Source organism: Carlito syrichta, unplaced genomic scaffold (assembly GCF_000164805.1).
Source record: "Carlito syrichta isolate Samal-C Ts95f unplaced genomic scaffold, Tarsius_syrichta-2.0.1 Scaffold305703, whole genome shotgun sequence".
In the NCBI taxonomy this organism is placed as follows: domain Eukaryota; kingdom Metazoa; phylum Chordata; class Mammalia; order Primates; family Tarsiidae; genus Carlito; species Carlito syrichta.
The window spans coordinates 59,533-80,433 of NW_007249799.1; the positions used below are offsets into that span (position 1 = coordinate 59,533).

The window sequence follows — 20,901 nt, forward strand, 5'->3', positions numbered from 1 at the left end:
ACCTCAGCCTCCCAAAGGCGCGGGATTACAGGCTGAGCCACCGAGCCCGGCTGGGCTGTTATTCTTAATCTGTGGCAGGAACAAGGTGGGGAGCAAAGGAGATGAACTGAAGAGATAATACACCTGGGAGTCTGGACTCTCCCTATTGTAGGGGCCAGAAAATGCATCCCACTTGCCCTTTACCAGCAGGGGACTTATCAGTTCAGGCAAACGGAGCCCAGGAGTAGGTCTTTAGGCCTGCTTGCTCCAGTGATTCAGATGATGTTGTCAAGTATCCCTCTGCCTCCATTCTACATCCTCTTGTTCCCCAGGAAGTTCATTTTCTGTGAGTGGAACCCACCAGGGCTCCAGGCTTTCATTCTCCTGCTCAGTCCCAAATGGAGCAAGTAGAGGAGACTTCCTCTTTCCCACCCCTTCCCACCATTACCCAGGAGTTCAACAGTAGTTTCAGAACCACATTTCATTGATTCTGATTGGGCCTAGTGTAGGTTCCCAGGCCAGTGACTAAGGTTGGGAGGAGGAAGTATAGCCCGTTGTCCACCTCTGAATCCCAGAGATTGAATCAGTCCCACTTAGACTGTGCAGAAGGGTTGCAGTGCCCAAAGAAGGGAGTGGGAGCTGTTCAGGCAGACCCACAAGTGTCTGTAGCTGAAGGGGAAGGTCCAAAGAGGCAGGCAACTGGGGAAAAAGTGGGCTTGAAGGTGTGGTGTAGGGAGTGGGACAGGTGAGGAAAGCAGCTGTTGTTGAACAAGTGATACATAGGCACTAGAGCCAAGGGATTGGGCTAAGTGGGGTTCTTTAAAAAAAAAAATTTTTTTTAAACGTTTTGTAGAGAGAGTGTTTCACTGTGTTGCCCAGGCTGGTTTTGAACTCTTGGCCTCAAGTGATCCTACCGCATTGGCCCTCAAAATGCTGGGATTACAGGCTTGAGCCACCATGCCTGGTCCTAAGTGGGGTTCTGACTCCTTTGCCCAACCACCTTCTAGGACCCCTACTGCGAGTGGCATCAGAGCACCAGCCGCAAAGGGGATGCGGCGTGCAGCCGGCGGGGCCGTGGTCGGGGTGCCCTGAAGAGTCCAGAGGAGTGTCCCCCACTCTGCAGCCAGTGAGCCCTGCTGGGTCCAGGGAACCAGTGGGTGAATGTGCATGGGACCAGGAGTTGGGCCGTGGAGTAACCCCGTCCCCATTCACTGTCTCAGGCGCCTGACCTGTGAGGACTGCCTGGCCAACTCAAGCCAGTGTGCCTGGTGCCAGTCCACCCACACCTGCTTCCTGTTTGCCGCATATTTGGCCCGGTACCCGCACGGAGGCTGTCGAGGCTGGGATGACAGGTGAGGTCTCAAGGGCAGGACTCATGGAGGGGTAAGTTTCCACCAACGGAGGGCCTGGGGCTCTGACCCCCCACACCTGTTGCCTTGTAGTGTGCACTCAGAGCCACGGTGCCGGACCTGCGATGGCTTCCTGGCCTGCCATGAGTGTCTGCAGACCCATGAGTGCGGCTGGTGTGGCAATGAGGACAACCCCACGCTGGGACGGTGAGCCCAGGTGATGGTGGGTGGTGGGGGTGCCTGACTGTGTTCCATAACCGGTTATTCTAACGGCCTCTTGCTTCTTTGTCCACTTGCCCTGACCCCGTCCTGTGGCTGCCTTTCCTTTTCCTAACTGTTTTCTGTCTCTGTTTTCTCCCCTTCCCTCCTTCTCTCTCCTTTTCTGGGTCTTGGACTTGTTCTCTCATCTTCCCCTCTCCGTCTTCTTTCTCTTTGCCTTTCTGTTTCTATTTCCTCCTCTCTCTTTGACTGCATCCCTGTCTCTGCCTCGCTTCTGTCTTTTGACATCTTTTTTGTCTGCAACTTCTCTCGATTTCTTTCTCTCATGTTCGTATTTCGGTTCCTTTCCCTCTGACTGGCCTTCTCTCCCCATCATTGTTTCTTCTCTCCTGTTTCTATGTTGTCCCCACCCTTCTTTAATCTCCCACCCTGCAGGTGCCTACAAGGAGACTTCTCAGGGCCTGTGGGTGGGGATAACTGCTCCCTGTGGGTAGGGGAGGGTTTGGGGTTGCCTGTGGCCCTTCCTGCCCGCTGGGCATACGCCCGCTGTCCAGACGTGGATGAGTGTCGCCTGGGCCTGGCCCGGTGCCACCCGCGGGCTACCTGCCTGAACACGCCCCTCAGCTACGAGTGTCACTGCCAGCGGGGCTACCAGGGTGATGGCATCACACACTGCAACCGCACGTGAGTAAGGTGGGGGTTGCCATGGAGGTGTTGCCCCAGGGTTGGGGCACAGGGAGATAAAGGGAGAAAGCTGTCATGGCACTGGGCCCTCTCCTATGGAACCAGCATTCCCAGTTAGCCTGGGTTTTTTTTTAAGTAGGAGTCTCACTCTGTTGCCCAGGCTGGAGTTCAGTAGCATGCTCATGGCCACTGCAACCTTGATCTGCTGGGCTCAGGCTATCCTCCCACCTCAGCCTTCCAAGTAGCTAGAACTTCAGGCGTGCACCACCACACCCAGCTAATCTTTTGGTTTATTGTAGAAATGAGGTCTCACCAAATTGCCCGGGATGGTCTCCAACCCCTGGACTCAGACAATCCTCTTGCCTTCGCCTCCCAAAGTGTTGGGATTACAGGCGTGAGCCACCATGCCTGGCTAGCCTGGTGTTTTCACATTGCAGGCTAGCTCTCATTAGAGTTACAGGGTCCCCAGTGTAATTCCAGTTACCATGGAGATGGATCCCCCACAGTCTGTGGGCCGTAGTCTTCAGCATTGCCATGGAGATGGAGGAGGACCCAGTTGAAAGGGGTTTCACAGTGGTGGTATGTGGTTGCTACAGAAACAGACATGACATTGTGTAATGGAGTTACCTTGGAGACAGGGTTACCCACATAGCCCAGAACCATGGAAACTTTGATGGTGTTGCAGTGGGTGGGAATGTTGGTGTGCTTTGAGAGCTCTTGGCTAACCTGGCCCTTGCCCTACCCCTATCACACCCCCTCAGGTGCCTGGAGGACTGTGGCCATGGTGTATGCAGTGGCCCCCCGGACTTCACCTGCATGTGTGACCTGGGCTGGACATCTGACCTGCCCCCGCCCACACCTGCCCCAGGTCCCCCAGCCCCCCGCTGCTCCCGAGACTGTGGCTGCAGTTTCCACAGTCATTGCCGCAAGCGGGGGCCTGGCTTCTGCGATGAGTGCCAGGGTGAGCAGCCCTCATCCCCAGCCCCCGGGACTGGCCTTGAGGGAGCCTCCTCCCTTCTTGGGACTCCAGCTTCCTCTTGTCTGAGTAGGCTGTGGTCTTCCCTCATACAGCTCTGGGTCCCCTTGCCCCTCTCCTGCTCCTGACTCACAGAGGTTTCAGTGCCTCCCATCTTTCGGGCTGGGCCTCAGTTTCCTCTCTTGGGACTTGCTATTTCCCCCTAGCCTGGGCCTTGATTTCTCTCCTCTGAAGCAGCTTAGTGGGGGTCAGGAATCAGCTGAACCAGTTGTTCTGGGCCCCTTCCCACCCCTGTCCCTGACTCTGTATCCTACCTGCTGGGGCCTCCACAGACTGGACATGGGGGGAGCACTGCGAACGGTGCCGGCCCGGCAGCTTTGGCAACGCCACGGGCTCGGGTGGCTGCCGGCCCTGCCAGTGCAACGGGCACGGGGACCCACGCCGTGGTCACTGCGACAATCTCAGCGGCCTCTGCTTCTGCCAGGACCACACTGAGGGTGCCCACTGCCAGCTCTGCTCCCCAGGCTATTACGGGGATCCCCGGTAAGCTGGGCCCAGCCAGGGTTGGGTGGGGTGGGCTTAGTTAGTGGGGCAGGACTGATCTGACACTGGCTCTCCTCCATCTCCCCAGGGCTGGTGGCTCCTGCTTCCGGGAATGTGGGGGTCGTGCTCTCCTCACCAACGTGTCCTCAGTGGCACTGGGCTCACGCCGGGTTGGGGGGCTGCTGCCTCCAGGTGGTGGGGCTGCGAGAGCCGGGCCTGGCCTGTCTTACTGTGTGTGGGTTGTCTCGGCCACTGAGGTGCTACAGCCCTGTGCCCCCGGGACCCTCTGTCCCCCACTCACCCTCACCTTCTCTCCCGACAGCAGCACCCCCTGCACGGTGAGCACTGAGGAGACTACTGAGGAGACTAGGGTTCAGGCCCATGAGCCAGAACTATGTCCCCCTACCCAATCTGGATCCCCACACAGACCCTAACCCCAGTGTTGCTGGATTTTTTTTTTTGATCCTTCAAATCCCAAACTCTATTTCTCAGATTTAAGCCCTTTTTTCCTTAGCCCATAGACCCTCCCGTTTCTCAGATCACTTCCTACCTCCTTAACTCCTATCCCCCATTCCCCAGATCCTCAAACTCCCTTTCAGCAGACCAGGGATGGTAAATTGCATGCCAATGCGGATTGGTTGGTAGTGGCTACCAGGAACTGTGTACTGAGAAAGAAATGCAGTGTAGTGGGGAATGGTGGCCTCTATGTCACTGTTTCGCAATCTGCCCTGGATGTTCAAACAACCCATTTCCAGTTCCAGATTGCCTCCTTTCTTTTTTTTTGAATAGAAGTCTCTGTCACCCAGGCTGGAGTGCAGTGGCATGCTCACAGCCACCACAGCCTCGACCTGCTGGGCTCAGGTGACCCTTCCATCTTGGCTTTCCAAGTAGCTGGAACCACAACATGTGCTACCACACTTGGCTCATTTTTTTGATTTAGTGTAGAGCTAAATTTCACCAAGTTGCCCAGACTGGTCCTGTACCCCTGGATTCAGACAATCTAATCGCCTCTGCTTCCCAAAGTACTGGGATTACAGTAGTAAGTCACCACAATTGGCAGCCTCTCCTCTTGAACCCCTCCTTCTCCCTGGTCCCAAGTGCCCTCTTTCTTATCCTCATTGTTCCCTAATCCTTGACTCTGCACCTCTCCAGCTGAGCTATGTCCTAGCCTTTGACGGATTCCCACGCTTCCTAGACACTGGTGTTGTCCAGTCGGATCGTAGCCTTATAGCTGCCTTCTGTGGCCAGCGGCGGGACAGGCCCCTCACTGTGCAGGCCTTGTCTGGTATGTGTGCTTTGGGAAGTGGGACCTCTTTATCCTGACCTATGTATTCCTTGACCCTGAACCCACCACCAGAAGTGAGCTCAGGATCCAGGTTCCAGCTCAACTCTGCTACTGACTTCCTGGTTGGCCTAGTTCCTCACCATCTCTAAGCCTCAGTTGCCTCAGTTGATGGAAAATAGAGAGGACTGTGCTGACTGGCCTACTTCTGGGGAGGGAAGGGCTGAGTGGGACATGTCTTTGGGGCACATAGGATGTGGTTGGTCTGAGGCCCCCCTGAGCATCTCCTCAACTTGGTGGTTCCATTGGTGATGTCTGGAGGCATTTTGATTGTCATGATTAGGGGAGCTCCTGGCATCTTGTGGGTGGAGGCCAGAGATGCTGCTGGGCAGTCTGTAATACACAGGGCAGCCCTGCAATGAAGACTCACCAGGCCCCAAACATCTATAGTGCTGAGAGTCTGATGGGGCCTACTTAGTCTGATGGTGATTCCTTAGAAATGATGTAGCCGGGCTCGGTGGCTCAGCCTGTAATCCCACGCCTTTGGGAGGCTGAGGTGAGTGGATTGCCTGAGCCCGCGGGTTCGAGACCCACCTGAGCAACTTGGCGAGACCTCATCTCTATAATAAATCAAAAATCAGCCGGGTGTGGTAGCGTGCACCTGTAGTTCCAGCTACTTGGAAGGCTGAGGCGGAAGGATCGCCGGAGCCCAGCAGGTCGAGGCTGCGGTGGCTGGGAGCAGCCACTGCACTCCAGTCTGGGCAACAGAGTGAGACTCTGTCACCAAAAAAAAAGAAAGAAAGAAAAAGAAATGATGTGCTTCCTGTGGCAGTTAAAGGGCCCAAGTTTGGAAATACTTTTCTTCATATTGTAAATCAGAGCGGCCTCAAGGCTGGTAGACAAAGGGCAAAGGGACAAAGTTGTAGTTGGCCTGTTAGAGATTGCTTGAACCCTCAGGTGCCTCACACTGAGCCCCTAGAACTGAAGTGATTTCATTTCGCTCAGCAGATGTTTACTGAGCACTAATGATGAGCCAGTCCTGAACTAGATGCTGGGATACAGCAGTGCCCAAGGAACACAGGCACTGCCTTCGAGGACCTACAGGAGTGGAGAACAAAGCGTGCTCTGAATAGTTACCCTCCACTGAGGCTAAGAGAAAACAGAAAGGAGTGGATACCGGGCCTTACTTGGGGAGCCAGGGGACTTCTTGATAGAGGTGTGATGTTACTTGAGGTATGAAGCTGAAGGTGTGGGGGCCACATGGCCCCTCTAGGAAGAAGAGTGGTAGGTGCCAAGACTCTGAGAGCATAAAGGGGCCAGTAGGCTCTGGGGTGTAGCAGGCAGGAGAATGGAAAGCCATGGAACGAGGGGCTGCAGGACCCTATGGGCTCCAGAGGGGATGCATTTCTAAATTTAACTTCATTGAGGCATATTTTACATATCCTAACATCATATGATTAGTTCCTCTCCCTTGCAACTTACCATACTACTCATCTTTCTAAGGAAGCCAGGTCTCATGTAAGAGCAGTGAGGAGCTTGGAAGGTTTGGAGCTTGTTGATGACAGGGTCCTACTCATGTGCTGAAAGATCACTGGGCCACTGTGAGGAGGGTATAGGCAGCAGCCAGGAAGACCAGTGTGGAGACGAGTGCCCATGTCCAAGTGAGATGGGATACTGGCTTGGAGGCAGCTGGGGAGGTGGCAAGCAGGGGTGAATGTGAGAGATTTCTGTTTTAAAATTGGCAGAACTTGATAGGTTGGCAAGAGGAGCATGTGCAGAAGAATGGTGATTGTGAGATTGTGAGTGGTCTGGGTGCTTTGCTTCCTTGCCCAGTCACACTGAGTTTTCTTTTTCTTTTTCTTTCTTTTTTTTTTTTTGAGTTGATGTCTCACTCCTTTACCCAGGCTGGAGTGCAGGCTGAGCCACCAAGCCTGGCTTTCAAAATGCTGGGATTGCAGGCTGAGCCACTAAGCCTGGCTGTCTTTTTTTTTTTAATTTATTTTATTTTAAAGATGCAGGGTATAGCCGGGTTCGGTGACTCAGCCTGTAATCCTGCGCCTTTGGGAGGCTGAGGTGAGTGGATTGTCTGAGCCTGCAGGTTCGAGACCCGCCTGGGCAACTTGGCGAGACCTCATCTCTACAATAAATCAAAAATGAGCCGGGCGTGGTAGCGCGCGCCTGTAATTCCAACTACTTGGAAGGTTGAGGCGGAAGGATCGCTGGAGCCCAGCAGGTCGAGGCTGCGGTGGCCTGGAGCGGCCACTGCACTCCAGTCTGGGCAACAGAGTGAGACTCCAACTCAAAAATAAATAAATAAATATGCAGGGTACAATTCAGTGTTAGGTATACAAGTAGTCATTGTATAGGTAAAGTTTGGACCTACCTTTGGTCCCCACTTTGCCTGATTTGAGATCAGGTACCCTTATTAATATTATGTGCTACCCTCACCCTCTGCAGTTTCTGGCTACTCCCAATCCCTTTCTTACAGTATTATGGTAAATGTTCAGGGTCTGTTTATGAGTGAAAACATGTGATACTCGGTTCTTTGTTTCTGTGATAAATCACTGAGTGTTATAGACTCTAAATCTATCCAAGTTGCTGCAAAGTCCATAATTTTGTTCTTCTTTATAGCTGCATAATACTCCATTTTGTATATGTACCACTTTTTCTTTTTATCCAGTCCAGTTTCAATGGGTAGCACAGTTGGTTCCATGTTTTTGCTGTTGTAAATAGTGCTGCAATAAACATGCGTGTGCAGGTATCTTTATTGTAGCGTTATTTAAGTTCCTCTGGGTATATTCCAGAAGGGGAATTGCTGGATCATATGGCACACTGTGTTTTCTTAATACATAGCCGTAGAGCAGGGCCTGGAGCATGGCCTCACTACAAGCCTCTGGTTTCTCTCCCTGCAGGACTGCTCGTGCTTCACTGGGAGGCCAACGGCTCCTCATCCTGGGGCTTTAACGCCTCGGTGAGCTCTGCCCGCTGTGGGTCAGGGGGCCCCGGGAGCTGCCCTGTTCCCCAGGAGTGTGTGCCCCAGGACGGAGCTGCAGGCGCTGGGCTCTGTCGATGTCCCCAGGGCTGGGCTGGCCCACACTGCCGCATGGCTCTGTGTCCAGAAAATTGTAATGCCCACACTGGGGCTGGAACTTGTAACCAGGTATGAGTGCAGCAGGGCAAGCCCAGTGGGACAGGGGTGGTGATCAGGGCTTCTCTGAGCCTCCTTCCATTTTCCCTCAGAGCCTGGGTGTGTGCATCTGCACTGAGGGATTCGGGGGCCTTGACTGTGCCATGAAGCTTGATGGCGGGCAGCTGGTTTGGGAGACCCTCATGGATAGCCGTCTCTCAGCTGTGAGTTATGGGTACCCACTCTCTGGGGATGTACAGCACAGTCCACCTCCTGGATCATCCTCCCACCTCCACTGCTGGAACCACCCTAGATCTACACCAAGGCTTGACACTTTGTCATGACCTTAACCTGACTCCTGACATCCTTGTCCCCACCCCAGGACACTGCTAGCCGCTTCCTGCACCGTCTGGGGCACACCATGGTGGAGGGACCTGATGCCACTTTGTGGATGTTTGGGGGTCTGGGCCTACCCCAGGGGCTGCTAGGAAACCTGTACAGGTGAGGATTTCCCTGGGGAAGTGGGATACCTGAATTAAAGACAGTCACTTCAGGGGATGCGGAGATGTCTGTACCTAAGAGTCACCTTGGTGGAGTGGGCACAGAAAAAACTTCCAAGGTGAAGGACACCCCAAAATATACTGAAACGCTTGTCACAGGAAGCTCACCTGTGTATATCTGGAGACTGGAGTGCTTAATTGGGTGGTGCTACCCCAGGGAATGGTAAGATGCTCGTCATAGGAAGGTCCCCCACAGGATGCTGGGACATCTTTCAGAGGGTCACCTTTAAGGATGCTGGGATAACTGTAATGAGGCTACTTTTTTGCACCTTGGCTCCAGGTACTCAGTGAGCGAACGGCGGTGGACACAGATGCTAGCAGGAGCTGAGGACGGAGGCCCAGGCCCATCACCCCGCTGCTTCCATGCTGCTGCCTATGTGTCTGCCGGTCGTGGTGCCATGTACTTGCTGGGAGGACTCACAGCTGGGGGTGTCACCCATGATTTCTGGGTCCTCAACCTCACCACCCTGCAGTGGCGGCAGGAGAAGGTGAGTATCTCTCCCCACCCCTCCCCCAAGTCCCCACACTGAGCGCTGGCAAAGGCCATAGCAGCTCCTGCAAGCTTCACCACCAGAGGAAACAGTGTCCTCCTAGGGATCCAGCAGAAGCCCCAGAATTTAATTTCTTTGGCCTTCCTGGGTCGTGTCATCCCAAACCAATCCCTGACCGAGGGGGTGTGATGCTCTGCTTGGCCAGGCTGGAACACTACCCCAGCCAACCACAGAGAAAGCAAGGGCTTTCCAAGCTGCTCATGGATATTGAGCAGACAGAAAGGACAAGAGGCCCACTGCACTCTTGCCAGGACCTGAGCTTGTCAGAAGACCTGAAATCTGACCAGCTCTAGGGAACTCACTACCTCCTTAGCAGTTCAGAGAGGACTATGGGGACTGGCTTTCTATTCTACCCACAAGGTGACCCCTGACCTCTGGCCCTCTTGGTGACCTCGACCCTTTATCTCTCAGGCCCCTCAGACTGTGGAGTTGCCAGCAGTTGCTGGTCACACCCTTACTGCCCGCCGAGGCCTGTCTCTGCTGCTGGTGGGTGGTTACTCCCCCGAAAATGGCTTTAACCAGCAGCTGCTTGAGTACCAGCTGGCGACCGGCACCTGGGTGTCAGGAGCCCAGAGCGGGACACCCCCTACAGGTGGGGCTGGGGACCAGGAGGGCACAGCACCCTTGGACCTCTGACTGTCTAAGATTCATGTAGACTGTCTATCCACTCCCATGCTCTATGGTCACTACCTGCCATACCTTATTATTTTCCTGCCTTCTTATAGCCCCCACCCAGATTCTTAGCATACCCTCTCTTGAAATGTTCAGTTTCTCTTTTTTCCCTCTCAGACTCCATAATAAACTGCCCACTTCCTGCCACATGTGGTCACCATCTCCCTTCCCAGGTTCTGAGATCACTGCTCCTCAGCGATTCTCTTTCCTTTATCTCTTTCTTTATCTTCCTTTATCTCTCCTTCTTTGGTCATTGTTCCCCAGACATTCTGGACACTCTGTCTCCTTCCTAAGAGCCTGTCATAACTTTTCAACAGTTGATTTATCCTTCCCAGAGTCTCTAATAATTGTCCTTTAGAACTGAAAGGGTGGAGGTTGAGAAGGACTGCTAAATCTCTGGTCTCAGGGCCTGGTAGGATAGTGGTGTGGTCACTAAGCAGGGGAGCCCAAGAAGTTGGTGGGGGCGTTGTTGATCATTAGCCCTTCCCCAGCCTGTGGTCACTCTGTCCCCCACCAGGTCTCTATGGTCACTCTGCAGTCTACCACGAGGCCACTGACTCTCTCTACGTGTTTGGGGGCTTCCGGTTCCATGTGGAGCTGGCAGCCCCATCACCAGAGCTCTACTCTCTGCACTGTCCTGACCGCACCTGGAGCCTGCTGGCCCCTTCCCAGGGAGCAAAGGTCAGGCAAAGAGGTCCAGACTGATGAATGGAGGCAGTAGGATGGAGGCATCCCCTTCCCCAGTGCCCTGGGGACTGCTCCATCCTGGATTCCTGCTTCCCCTCCTTTCTAGTTCCCTGACTGAACTGTGACACCTCCACATCACCTCTGCTTCCATCCCTGACTAGAAAGAAAGGATCCTAGACCGGGAGGGCAGAGGCATGAGTTTGGCCCCAGCTCTGACCCTGACTCTCAGAGTGGCTCTGGCAGGCCTTCTACCTTCCTGGGCCTCCCCACCTATAAAAAGTAGAACTGAGGCTCCTTATGCTTCCTGCCTTCAAGGCCAAGGAGACAGTGTGTGGGAGGCCAGAGAGCCCATCTGGGCTGGTTAGAGACACTTGCGTTTTCAGTCCACACACATTTCTAATCCCATTTTCGGGGAGAGGGAGGCAGAAACAAGAGACTTAAGGGAGCCTCACCCCTAGGGTTCCCCCAAGCCCAATTGGTAAGGTCACATGAGGAATATGGGTGGTTCACCTTAAGGGGCCTCGAGGAGCAGGTTCCTAGCGAGCAGCCTGGTTTATGGGGCTTCTGGGAGTATCTCGGGGATATGAGAGGTTTTCTAGAGGAAGGAGGTAAGATTTGAGGAAGGTTAGGATTGGATGTGCTAGTTGGGGGCAGGTAGGGAACTCCAAGGGTAGCAGGTAGGCTGAGAGGGAGCATGTGAAGCAGAGGACAGCTCTGACAGACTATCCTGCCATCGCTCTTCCCAACAGCCCCGTCCTCGGCTTTTCCATGCTGCAGCGCTGCTGGGGGACACCATGGTGGTCCTTGGGGGGCGCTCAGACCCCGATGAGTTCAGCAGTGATATTCTGCTCTACCAAGTCAACTGCAATGCTTGGCTTCTTCCTGACCTCACCCGTAAGTCCCCGTCGCTGTCCCCAGGAGACCGGGGACATCTAGGAGGAGCCCCGTTCCTGTCCTGGCACCTTCACTCATTAGGAGTCACTCAGGCCCTTGCAGAGCCACTGGCAAAACTCCCATCCCCTCTATGTTATTGAAACACCACAGAAATGCTTTTATTTGTTTTTTTAGAAAAGTTTATTTTTAAAGTTCTGATTATAAAAGTAAGAATGTTTATTGTACATAAGAAAAAAAACCACCCCAATCCCACTCTCTAGAGGCAACCACTATTTTATGTGGGGGTGTTTCCTGCTAGTTTTTGCTGTTCATAGTTTAGAAGTGGCCTTATCTTTTGCCTGTCTCATTTAATGTTGTAAATGACTGGCTGTGTGTGTTTCTGGATCCATCTCCTTTTCTTTTTAAATGAAAAAGTAGGATTTATTGAGAGGACAGAAAAGCTCCCACAGTGGGAGGGGACTCGAGGGGGATGCCCCCTTTTCTCCTTTTCTTTCTGACCTTCTGCCTCTTTGTTTCTAATAAAAACATTATTATTTTTCTCTTTATAGAGAAAGGGTCTTGCTATTTTGTCCAGGCTGGTCTTGAACTCTTGAACTCAAGAAGTCCTCTTACCTCACCCACCCAAAGTATTGGGATTACAGATATGAGCCACCATGCCCAGCCCATGACCCTCTGTCTCTAATTCCCTTTTTCTTTTTCTTTTTTTTTTTGAGTTGGAGTCTCGCTCTGTCGCCCAGACTGGAGTCCAGTGGCACCCTCCCGGCCACCGCAGCCTCAACCTGCTGGGCTCCTGCGATCCTTCCGCCTCAGCCTTCCAAGTAGCTGGAACGACAGGCGCGCACTGCCATACCCGGCTAATTTTTTGATTTATTGTAGAGATGAGGTCTCGCCAAGTTGCCTAGGCGGGTCTCGAACCCGCGGGCTCAGGCAATCCACTCACCTCTGCCTCCCAAAGGTGCGGGATTACAGGCTGAGCCACTGAACCTGGCTCCCTTTTTTTTAAATCTATTTTTTCTACTACTCTGTGCCTGTTTTTTTAAAAACAATTAAAAAACAGGTGAAATTTATATAACATAAAGTTAATCATTTTAAAGTTCACTGTTGTTTAGTGTTTCCACAATGTTGTACCACCACCACCTCTGTCTGGTTTCAAAACATTTGTCTCTATTCTTAGTTCACTCTTTGCACTCCTTTTTCTCTGTTTGTGTCTCTGACTCCTTCTCTTTTACCTTGCTGTCTGTGTCTGATTCTCTTGTCCTGTCTGTCCCTATCTATTTCCTCTCTGTCTTTCTGTCTGTTTTTGCTGTATTTGACTCTTCTTTTGCTCATTGTCTCTCTCTGACTGGCATTTTTGTGTGAGTCTCTTTCCTGAGTCTCCTGCTTTCTATCTCTCTGAACACCCTATCTTTCCTTAGGCCCAGCCTCTGTGGGACCACCAATGGAGGAGTCTGTGGCCCATGCTGTGGCAGCAGTGGGGAGCCACCTGTACATCTCTGGAGGCTTCGGGGGAGTGGCCTTGGGCCGCCTGCTGGCACTGAACCTGCCCCCCGATCCCTGCCGCCTGCTGCCCTTGCCTGAAGCTTGTAACCAGTCTGGGGCCTGCACTTGGTGCCATGGGGCCTGCTTGTCTGGGGACCAGGCCCACAGGTAACCGTGGTGACTGACAGCCCATCACAGGCAGGTGGTAGCAGAGCCCTCCAAAAGGGGTCCTGAGCTAGACCAGGCCAGGAGGAAAGCTTCAGGAGTGTACCAGCTGGTTTTGGGTGCCAGCTCACACATGGGAAAGGGGTGCATCATCATAGGCTGGGGCAGTCCGAGGGAGCTCTGAGGTGGGAGCCTGCCTGGGGGCTGAGGTCTCATGCAAGAATGCTCCCTAAAGGAGCTGGGTCTAGACTGGGCCTTAAAAGACCAGTAGAGTTTAGACCAGCAAAGATTCAGAAGTGAGGCTGTGCCTTGTGCGTTTGAGAGATGATCTATGTTGGGGGAAAATGAGACTAGAAGAGGGGTGGGGTCAGCTCCGAAAGGGCTTCGAATAGCTGGCTGATGTGCCGGGCTCTGTTTAGGACCACAGACCCCTCAGCTTCATTTCAGGAATCCACACATCCCTGGATGTGCTTTTCTAGGGTTAGCACAAACTCACTTGACTGCTCCATCATCCTCAGCTTATATGAAGCTATCAGTGGGCTTTATTTGCTCCGGGCAGTGTGCCATCCCATTTTCTACAAGAATACTAATGAGTGTGATTACGGGGTGCTCCTCCAGATCCAACTGGAGTGTTATGTAACAGTGGGTGCACCTAGCTGCTTTTCTAAACTCTGGAAAATTCGGAAATGCATGTGCCTCCAAGGATTTGGGGTAAGGAATTATGAACCCCACTGTGAGTGATGGGGAGTCATGGAAGGTTTGAACAGGAAAGGGGGGTTGCTATGAGGAGCAAAGTGGCAAGACTGCAGGTGGGGACTGGGTAGAGGCTGAGTTGGGCAAAAGGCTGCAGGAGTGGGGAGGAGGAGATGATCAGAGAGAGATTCAGGTGGCAGAAGGCCTTAGTGGCTGGAGGAGCAAGAGGGCCTGAGGATTGTTTAGCATGCCTGGATTACAGGTGGACTTGGGACCTTCCTTTACCATGTGGGGGTGAGAGAGGATCAGCTTTGGAAGGCTTGTGCTATGTCCAGCATGGGATATAGTATAGACGGCCTGTAGGACAGAGTCAAGAGGCAGAAGGATGAGGCCTAGATGGCTGTGAGTGAGCCAGGCCTCATGTCCTCCAGGCTGGGCTGTGGGGGACCCCCCTGCTCCCCAATGCCTCGCTCCCCAGAGGAATGTCGACGTCTTCGGACCTGCAGTGAGTGTCTGGCCCGCCATCCACGGACGCTGCAGCCTGGAGATGGAGAGGTGAATGGAGGAGTTGGGGGAGGGGGTTACCAGGAGCAGCAGGTGGAGGACAGGGAGGCCTGGACTCCACTCTGGTTGGCTGTCCCACCTATCCCAGGGTCTTGGGAGCCACCAAGCCCTTCATCTGGATCAGAAAGGATGCTGGGGACCCTAAGGACCCTAACGGGCTTGTCTTCCCTCACCAGGCATCTGCTCCCCGCTGTAAGTGGTGTACCAACTGCCCCGAGGGTGCCTGCATTGGACGCAACGGGTCCTGCACCTCTGAGAATGACTGTAGGATCAACCAGCGAGAAGTCTTCTGGGCAGGGAACTGCTCAGAGGCTGCGTGCGGGGCTGCCGACTGTGAGCAGTGCACCCGGGAGGGCAAGTGCATGTGGACAAGGCAGTTCAAGAGAACGGGTGAGTGGCTGGGCTGGGTCCCCAAGAGGTGTGTTTGGGGGCTCCTGGGTCTGAGGGAGAGGGCCTGGGGGTCAGTACTGGGAACTAATAATCCCTGTGCTCCCAACTCCAGGGGAGACTCGCCGCATCCTCTCAGTGCAGCCCACCTATGACTGGACATGCTTCAGCCACTCTTTGCTCAATGTGTCCCCAATGCCGGTAGAATCATCACCCCCACTGCCCTGCCCCACCCCCTGTCATCTTCTACCCAACTGTACCTCCTGCCTGGACTCCAAGGGAGCAGATGGGGGCTGGCAGCACTGTGTCTGGAGCAGCAGCCTGCAACAGGTACTGTGCTTAGTTGGGGCCAGGACCAGATGGGCTCATCCAGTTCTCCCTCCTCTCTGCCCTGGCACTGACCTTTCTTCCACCAGCTCCTCCTCTGTCTTCCTTCCATCTCCCTGGCTCTAGGCCCACAATCCTGCTTTCTTTTTCCTCCCATTGCCTCTTTCTTCCCTCCATCTTATGAGTGTTCCTGCTGTGTCTTCTGACCATGCTTTTCTGCCACCTTCCCTGCTGCCCAGCCTCTGTCTCTCCAGCTCTTGTTCATGGTCTTCCCTTCAACCTCCCAAACTGTTTCTGCCTCCCTCCTCTATATCTTTCTCTACTTTTGGAACTTTGGGTTGTAAGAAACAGATACTTCCTCATGATGGTTTTGTTGTAAGGAACTGGGGTATTTGATAGACTCTGGAAGCAGGAAGTACTGTTGGTCTGTCATTCTTGGGCCACATGACCTGTACCTCAGCTATTCTTTACACATCTTCATCGTCCAGTTTGTCTTGGCCTGATTGACAACACACATGGCCTCAAATAAGGCCTTGACCCTCAGTCTATATAACTTTTTAAAAAAAATTTTGTTTTAGCCGGGCACAGTGACTCACGCCTATAATCCCAGCACTTTAGGAGGCAGAGGCAAGAGGATTGCCTGAGCCCAGAGATTCGAGACCAACCTGGATAGCTTGGCAAGATCTCATCTCCATAGTAAATAAAAAAATTAGCCAGCCATGGTGGCACACACCTGTAGTTCCAGCAACTTGGAAAGCTGAGGCGGAAGGATCACCTGAGCCCAGCAGTTTGAGGCTACAGTGGCCATGAGTGTGCCTCTACACTCCAGCCTGGGCGACAGAGTGAGACTCCGACTCAAAAAAAAAAAAGTCTTTTCTTTTCTTTTTTTTTTTGAGTTGGAGTCTCACTCTGTCGCCCAGACTGGAGTGTGGTGGCCGCTCCCGGCCACCGCAGTCTTGACCTGCTGAGGTCCAGCGATCCTTCCACCTCAGCCTTCCAAGTAGCTAGAACTACAGGCACGCACTACCACACCTGGCTAATTTTTTGATTTATTGTAGTGATGAGGTCTCACCAAGTTGCCCAGGCGGGTCTCGAACCCGCAGGCTCAGGCAATCCACTCACCTCAGCCTCCCAAAGTTGCGGGATTACAGGCTGAGCCACCAAGCCCGGCTTACCTCATATTTTTAAGGAAAGACTCCCTCTTAGCTCACAAGTTAAGTGTCCAGTAGGACCTGGACAGGGAAGTGTAGGAGTTCATAGTTCAAATGTGGCACATCAGATGCAGACCTTCTCTGTGACTGGGGCATGGAGAGGTGTTTGCTGAAGGTGGGTATGGTCTGGGCAGACATGTTTGTATCCTTCACAATCCATCCCTTAACTGCCAAGCACATACTCTCTTGTTTCCAGAAATTTCATTCCAAAGATGCCTCTGCCTGGCATGATTTAGCTCTCCTGGTGGCAGACACAAAGGCATTCGCCCCTTACTGCAACCAGGTGGAGACAAGACAGATTCACCTCCTGCTATCACATGCAGAAACAGCATCCCTGAGCTAGAGATCTGAGTCTTTGATTCCCACTGATGTCTGCTCCTCATTTGTACCTCAGTTGTGCAAGACCCATTTGAGGCAACGCTACTAACCATCCCACAACTTATGAACTAAATGTTGGTCCAGCCACACACCCAGTAGACGACAGTACAGGGAAATGGGACACTTGGCATTAGAATAGCCATTTTGAGAGGTGGACTAAAGAAAGACCAGCAGTACTTCCTGCATATTCTAGACCAGAAGGGCAGGGGATGGCAGACTAAGAATCTCACAGGCGTTGACATTTACCACTAGAAGTCCCACCTGGGAGTGACATATTAGCTTACTCCCAGAGGTAGTTTACACTCAGGCTGTGAGATCAGTGGGACCTGGGTTTGAATCCAACCTGGCCACTTCCTGGCTGTTTGCTTTGGGCAAGTAACTTCCCCTGTCTTAAACCTCAGTGAGTGTTTGGTAAAATGGGAATCATATCAATAGACCCTGTCCTTAGGGAAGTTGTACTAGTTAAATAGGAGACTTTTTTTTTTTCTTTTGAGTTGGAGTCTCACTCTGTCACCCGGACTGGAGTGCAGTGGCCATTCCTGGCCACCACAGCCTCGACCTGCTGGGCTCCAGCGTTCCTTCTGCCTCAGCCTTCCAAGTAGCTGGAACTACAGGCGTGACTACCACGCCTGGCTAATTTTTTTGATTTATCGTAGAGATGAGGTCTCACCAAGTTGCCCAGGTGGGTCTCGAACCCATGGGCTCAGGCAATCTACTCACCTCAGCCTCCCAAAGCGCAGGATTACAGGCTGAGCCACCGAGCCCGGCTGAGACTTCTTTTAAAGCATCGAGCAATGCCTGCCATTCAGTAAGGACTCAAACATTATTGTTATTTATTATTACTATTATTCTTTATTGCTGTTCACTAAAGGCACATATTATTATTGCTATTATTACTTATTATTGTCTATTGCTATTTATTATTGCTATTATAATGAGCAGTGATGTGAAGACCAATCTGACTGACCCAAGTCCCTCCCACTGGGAGGATTTCCAGTCTCCACTGTCTAAGAAACACCAGGAAGATCACTGAGGGGGTCTCCATGGGTGCTCTCAGTGTTACCAGAAGGACAAAAGCCCCTGTGGTGTTGGTCTGCAACAAGCAGAGGCCTCTCATCTGTAAACCTAGTGTTTTTGGCAATACAAGTCCTCCCCAAATTTTATAGAAATTTCTGTGATTTGTCTTCATGAGGACTCCAAGGACCACAAGGAAGCACCAGAGAGCTGGTTGGCACTGGCTGCTCTCCAGTTCCTTGGGGCCTGCCAGGCTCTGGGATGCCTGAAGAGCTGGGGCAGCTGAGATATGAGGGAGTGGCCAGATAAGAGACAGGGAAACAAAGTGGGACAGTGAATTGGGGATTGCAGCCTGCCCGCAGGGGTCGGGCCTGCACAGAGTAGAAGCTGTGTGTGAATGTGAGGGGGGACTTTTGCCAGATCTGATTTCTGTGAAATCTCCTGGCTTTAAAGTGTTGCTTCAGATTCTGCATGGGTCAAACCTAGTAGGTTTGTAGACCAGATCTATTAGGATTTGGCTCATGTGCTGCCAGATTTTATACATCTGGCATTGTTTTTCTTATTGGTTTTGGGCTCAGAGCCTGGAGCAGGCAACAGAGAAACCTCTTCCCCGACCTGCTTCCTTTTTTCTATCCTTCTTTCATCCCTCCCTTCAACAAATTTATTTTTATTTATTTATTTATTTATTTATTTTTTGGAGACAGGATCTCACTCTGTCGCCCTGCTGGAGTATGGTGGTGTAATCATGGCTCACTGCAGCCTTGACCTCCTGGACTCAAACAATCCTCCCACCTCAGCCTCCTGAGTAGCTGGGACTACAGGCACGTGCCACCATGCCCACCTGGTCTTTTATTTTTTGTAGAATTGGGGTCTCACTGTGTTGCCCAGGCTTGTCTTGAAATCTTGGGCTCAAGCTATCCTCCCACCTTGGCCTCCCAAAGTGCTGGGATTATAGGCCTGAGTCACCATACATGTCCAACAAATTCATTATTGAGCACCTTCCTTGTGCTGGGTGCTTTTCTAGGCTATGGGTATGTCAATAGACAACCTAGAGTCCTGCTTGTAGAACTTAACATTCATACATCTTTTCCAGGAACACAGGAAATGCAATGTGTGGTGTTGGACGTCATTGCATTTGGCCACTAGGGAAGTCCCAGCAGAATTTGCTGTGCAAGACTGAGGATTCAGGATTCTCTTCCCTTCCCAGGTTGTCCCACCACTTGCCAGCGGGCATGCTAAATTTAGATCTAGAAAGCCCCACCTGGCAGAGAGTTTGGCTCTCGAAGTTCAGCAAGGCTTAGTGCATTGCAGGCTCTAATAGATCTCAGTGGGCTCAGAGCTCTGGCCACAGTAGTCAGGGTTTTCTATTTCAAGATTACATGGCTGGTTTGCTTTTTCCTAAGTGCTTTCAGGCAGTGGGCCCAGATTAATCTCTTTCCTCTCATACTTCACTTGAGGCTCAAGCAGTATATAAAATGCTGTTACACACTGAAGTAAGTTCCTGAGAGTCTGAACCTCATTGTACACAATTTTGGGTCCTAACATATAAGTGATGGCTTATGAGTCGCTGCCTGGCCTCTAACTAAGGATTCCTCAGCTTTACAACCTGAGGTGGGAAAAACCTTTTTTTCTTTTTGAGAGTCTCACTCTGTTTCCCAGGCTGGAGTGTAGTTGTATGATCATGACTACCACAGCCTCTACCTCCTAGGTTCAGGTAATCCTTCTGCTTCAGCCTTCCTAGTAGCTGGAACTATAAGGTGAGTGTCACCATGTCTGGCTAATTTTTTTTCTTAAATTTTATTGTAGAGATGACATGGTCTTGCCATGTTGCCCAGTCTGGTCTCGAGTTTCTGGGCTCAGGCAATCCTCTTACCTCAACTTCCCAGAGTGCTGGGATTATAGGTGTGAGCCACCATGCCCAGCCTGGAAAAAGCCTTTTTGCCCCAGTAGCCAGGTCCGCATTTTTTCTAAGCATCTGTGGTTTTCAACCCTGCTTATGATACTCTTTTCTGTCTTCCTCTGGGATCATTGCCTTCCTTTAGTTGTAAGAAACAGAAGTACCTTTAACTGGGTAGATAAAGGGAACTCCCTACACCAATACAGTGGTACCTCTTGGAACACAGTATAGAAAGTACAGCTGGGCCTCACCAGGCACTGGAGATGGAACCTGGAAAGCTGCCTCTCCATCTCTCTTTGGGGTACATGGTTCTCATCTCTGCCTCTTCCTGATGGTGCTCTTTTCCTGCCTCTCTATGTTCTCTTCATTTGCTCATCCAGTCCATCCAGCCTGTCTAGCCAGTCCATATGCCCTTCCTGTTTCAAGGACCTCCCTAGCCCAACTTCAGTCTTGATGTCTAGTTACACATTCTAAGAATGAAGAATGAGATGATCCAACTAGTGTCCACATTGGTCTGCATGGCTGTGGCCGGGATGGGGGATGTAATCAGGGAAGATATTCAGAGTGTGTTTGACTCTCTTTTCCTGTCTCCTTTCTCACCCTCCACACCCCTCCCCATACAGTGTCTGAGCCCCTCATACCTACCCCTTCGATGTATGGCCGGAGGTTGCGGGCGGCTGCTCCGGGGACCTGAGAGCTGCTCCCTGGGATGTGCTCAGGCAACCCAGTGTGCGCTGTGCCTACAGCGACCCCATTGTGGCTGGTGTGCCTGGGGGGGCCAGGATGGGGGCGGACGCTGCACGGAGGGTGGACTCAGTGGCCCCCGTGATGGTGAGCAGGGTTTGGGAGTGGGACAAACTGAGCTGGCTCTTGGCTGGGGTTTGGCACAGAGAACATGGAAGTGCTAGGGGTTGTCTCAGGTGGGGCTCAGAGGAAGCAGCGAGGGTGTGGGTGACTGGGAGTGGAGGGGGCAGAGTTTCCCTACCCCCATCCAGGTGAAACCCTGTATCCCTGGTGTATCCCCGGTGCCAGGGCTGACGTGTGGGCGTCCTGGGGCCTCCTGGGCCTTCCTGTCCTGCCCCCCTGAGGACGAGTGTGCAAACGGGCACCACGACTGCAACGATACGCAGAACTGCCACGACCAGCCCCACGGCTATGAGTGCAGCTGCAAGACAGGCTACACCATGGACAAGTGAGGCTGCAGTCAAGACGGGCTCTGGTGGTCAGAGGAGCAGGGCCATACAGACTAGGGTGGGAGAGTCT

General features: G+C 52.4%; 1 protein-coding gene across 1 annotated transcript in view; it reads left to right on the plus strand.

The window, feature by feature from the left end:
• The window catches only part of MEGF8 (multiple EGF like domains 8), a 49,205-nt gene that overhangs the window by 20,386 nt on the left and 7,918 nt on the right, over positions 1-20,901 (plus strand). Inside the window, exons 16-36 of the mRNA XM_008062432.2 lie at positions 987-1,105; positions 1,200-1,331; positions 1,422-1,535; positions 1,983-2,231; positions 2,993-3,192; positions 3,540-3,750; positions 3,839-4,088; positions 4,903-5,035; positions 7,945-8,192; positions 8,273-8,383; positions 8,542-8,660; positions 9,000-9,207; positions 9,682-9,862; positions 10,460-10,623; positions 11,379-11,523; positions 12,939-13,170; positions 14,292-14,415; positions 14,601-14,814; positions 14,927-15,141; positions 20,262-20,469; positions 20,671-20,830. Coding sequence (XP_008060623.1) covers positions 987-1,105; positions 1,200-1,331; positions 1,422-1,535; positions 1,983-2,231; positions 2,993-3,192; positions 3,540-3,750; positions 3,839-4,088; positions 4,903-5,035; positions 7,945-8,192; positions 8,273-8,383; positions 8,542-8,660; positions 9,000-9,207; positions 9,682-9,862; positions 10,460-10,623; positions 11,379-11,523; positions 12,939-13,170; positions 14,292-14,415; positions 14,601-14,814; positions 14,927-15,141; positions 20,262-20,469; positions 20,671-20,830 — 3,737 coding nt within the window. The remainder of the gene's footprint in view (positions 1-986; positions 1,106-1,199; positions 1,332-1,421; positions 1,536-1,982; positions 2,232-2,992; positions 3,193-3,539; positions 3,751-3,838; positions 4,089-4,902; positions 5,036-7,944; positions 8,193-8,272; positions 8,384-8,541; positions 8,661-8,999; positions 9,208-9,681; positions 9,863-10,459; positions 10,624-11,378; positions 11,524-12,938; positions 13,171-14,291; positions 14,416-14,600; positions 14,815-14,926; positions 15,142-20,261; positions 20,470-20,670; positions 20,831-20,901) is intronic.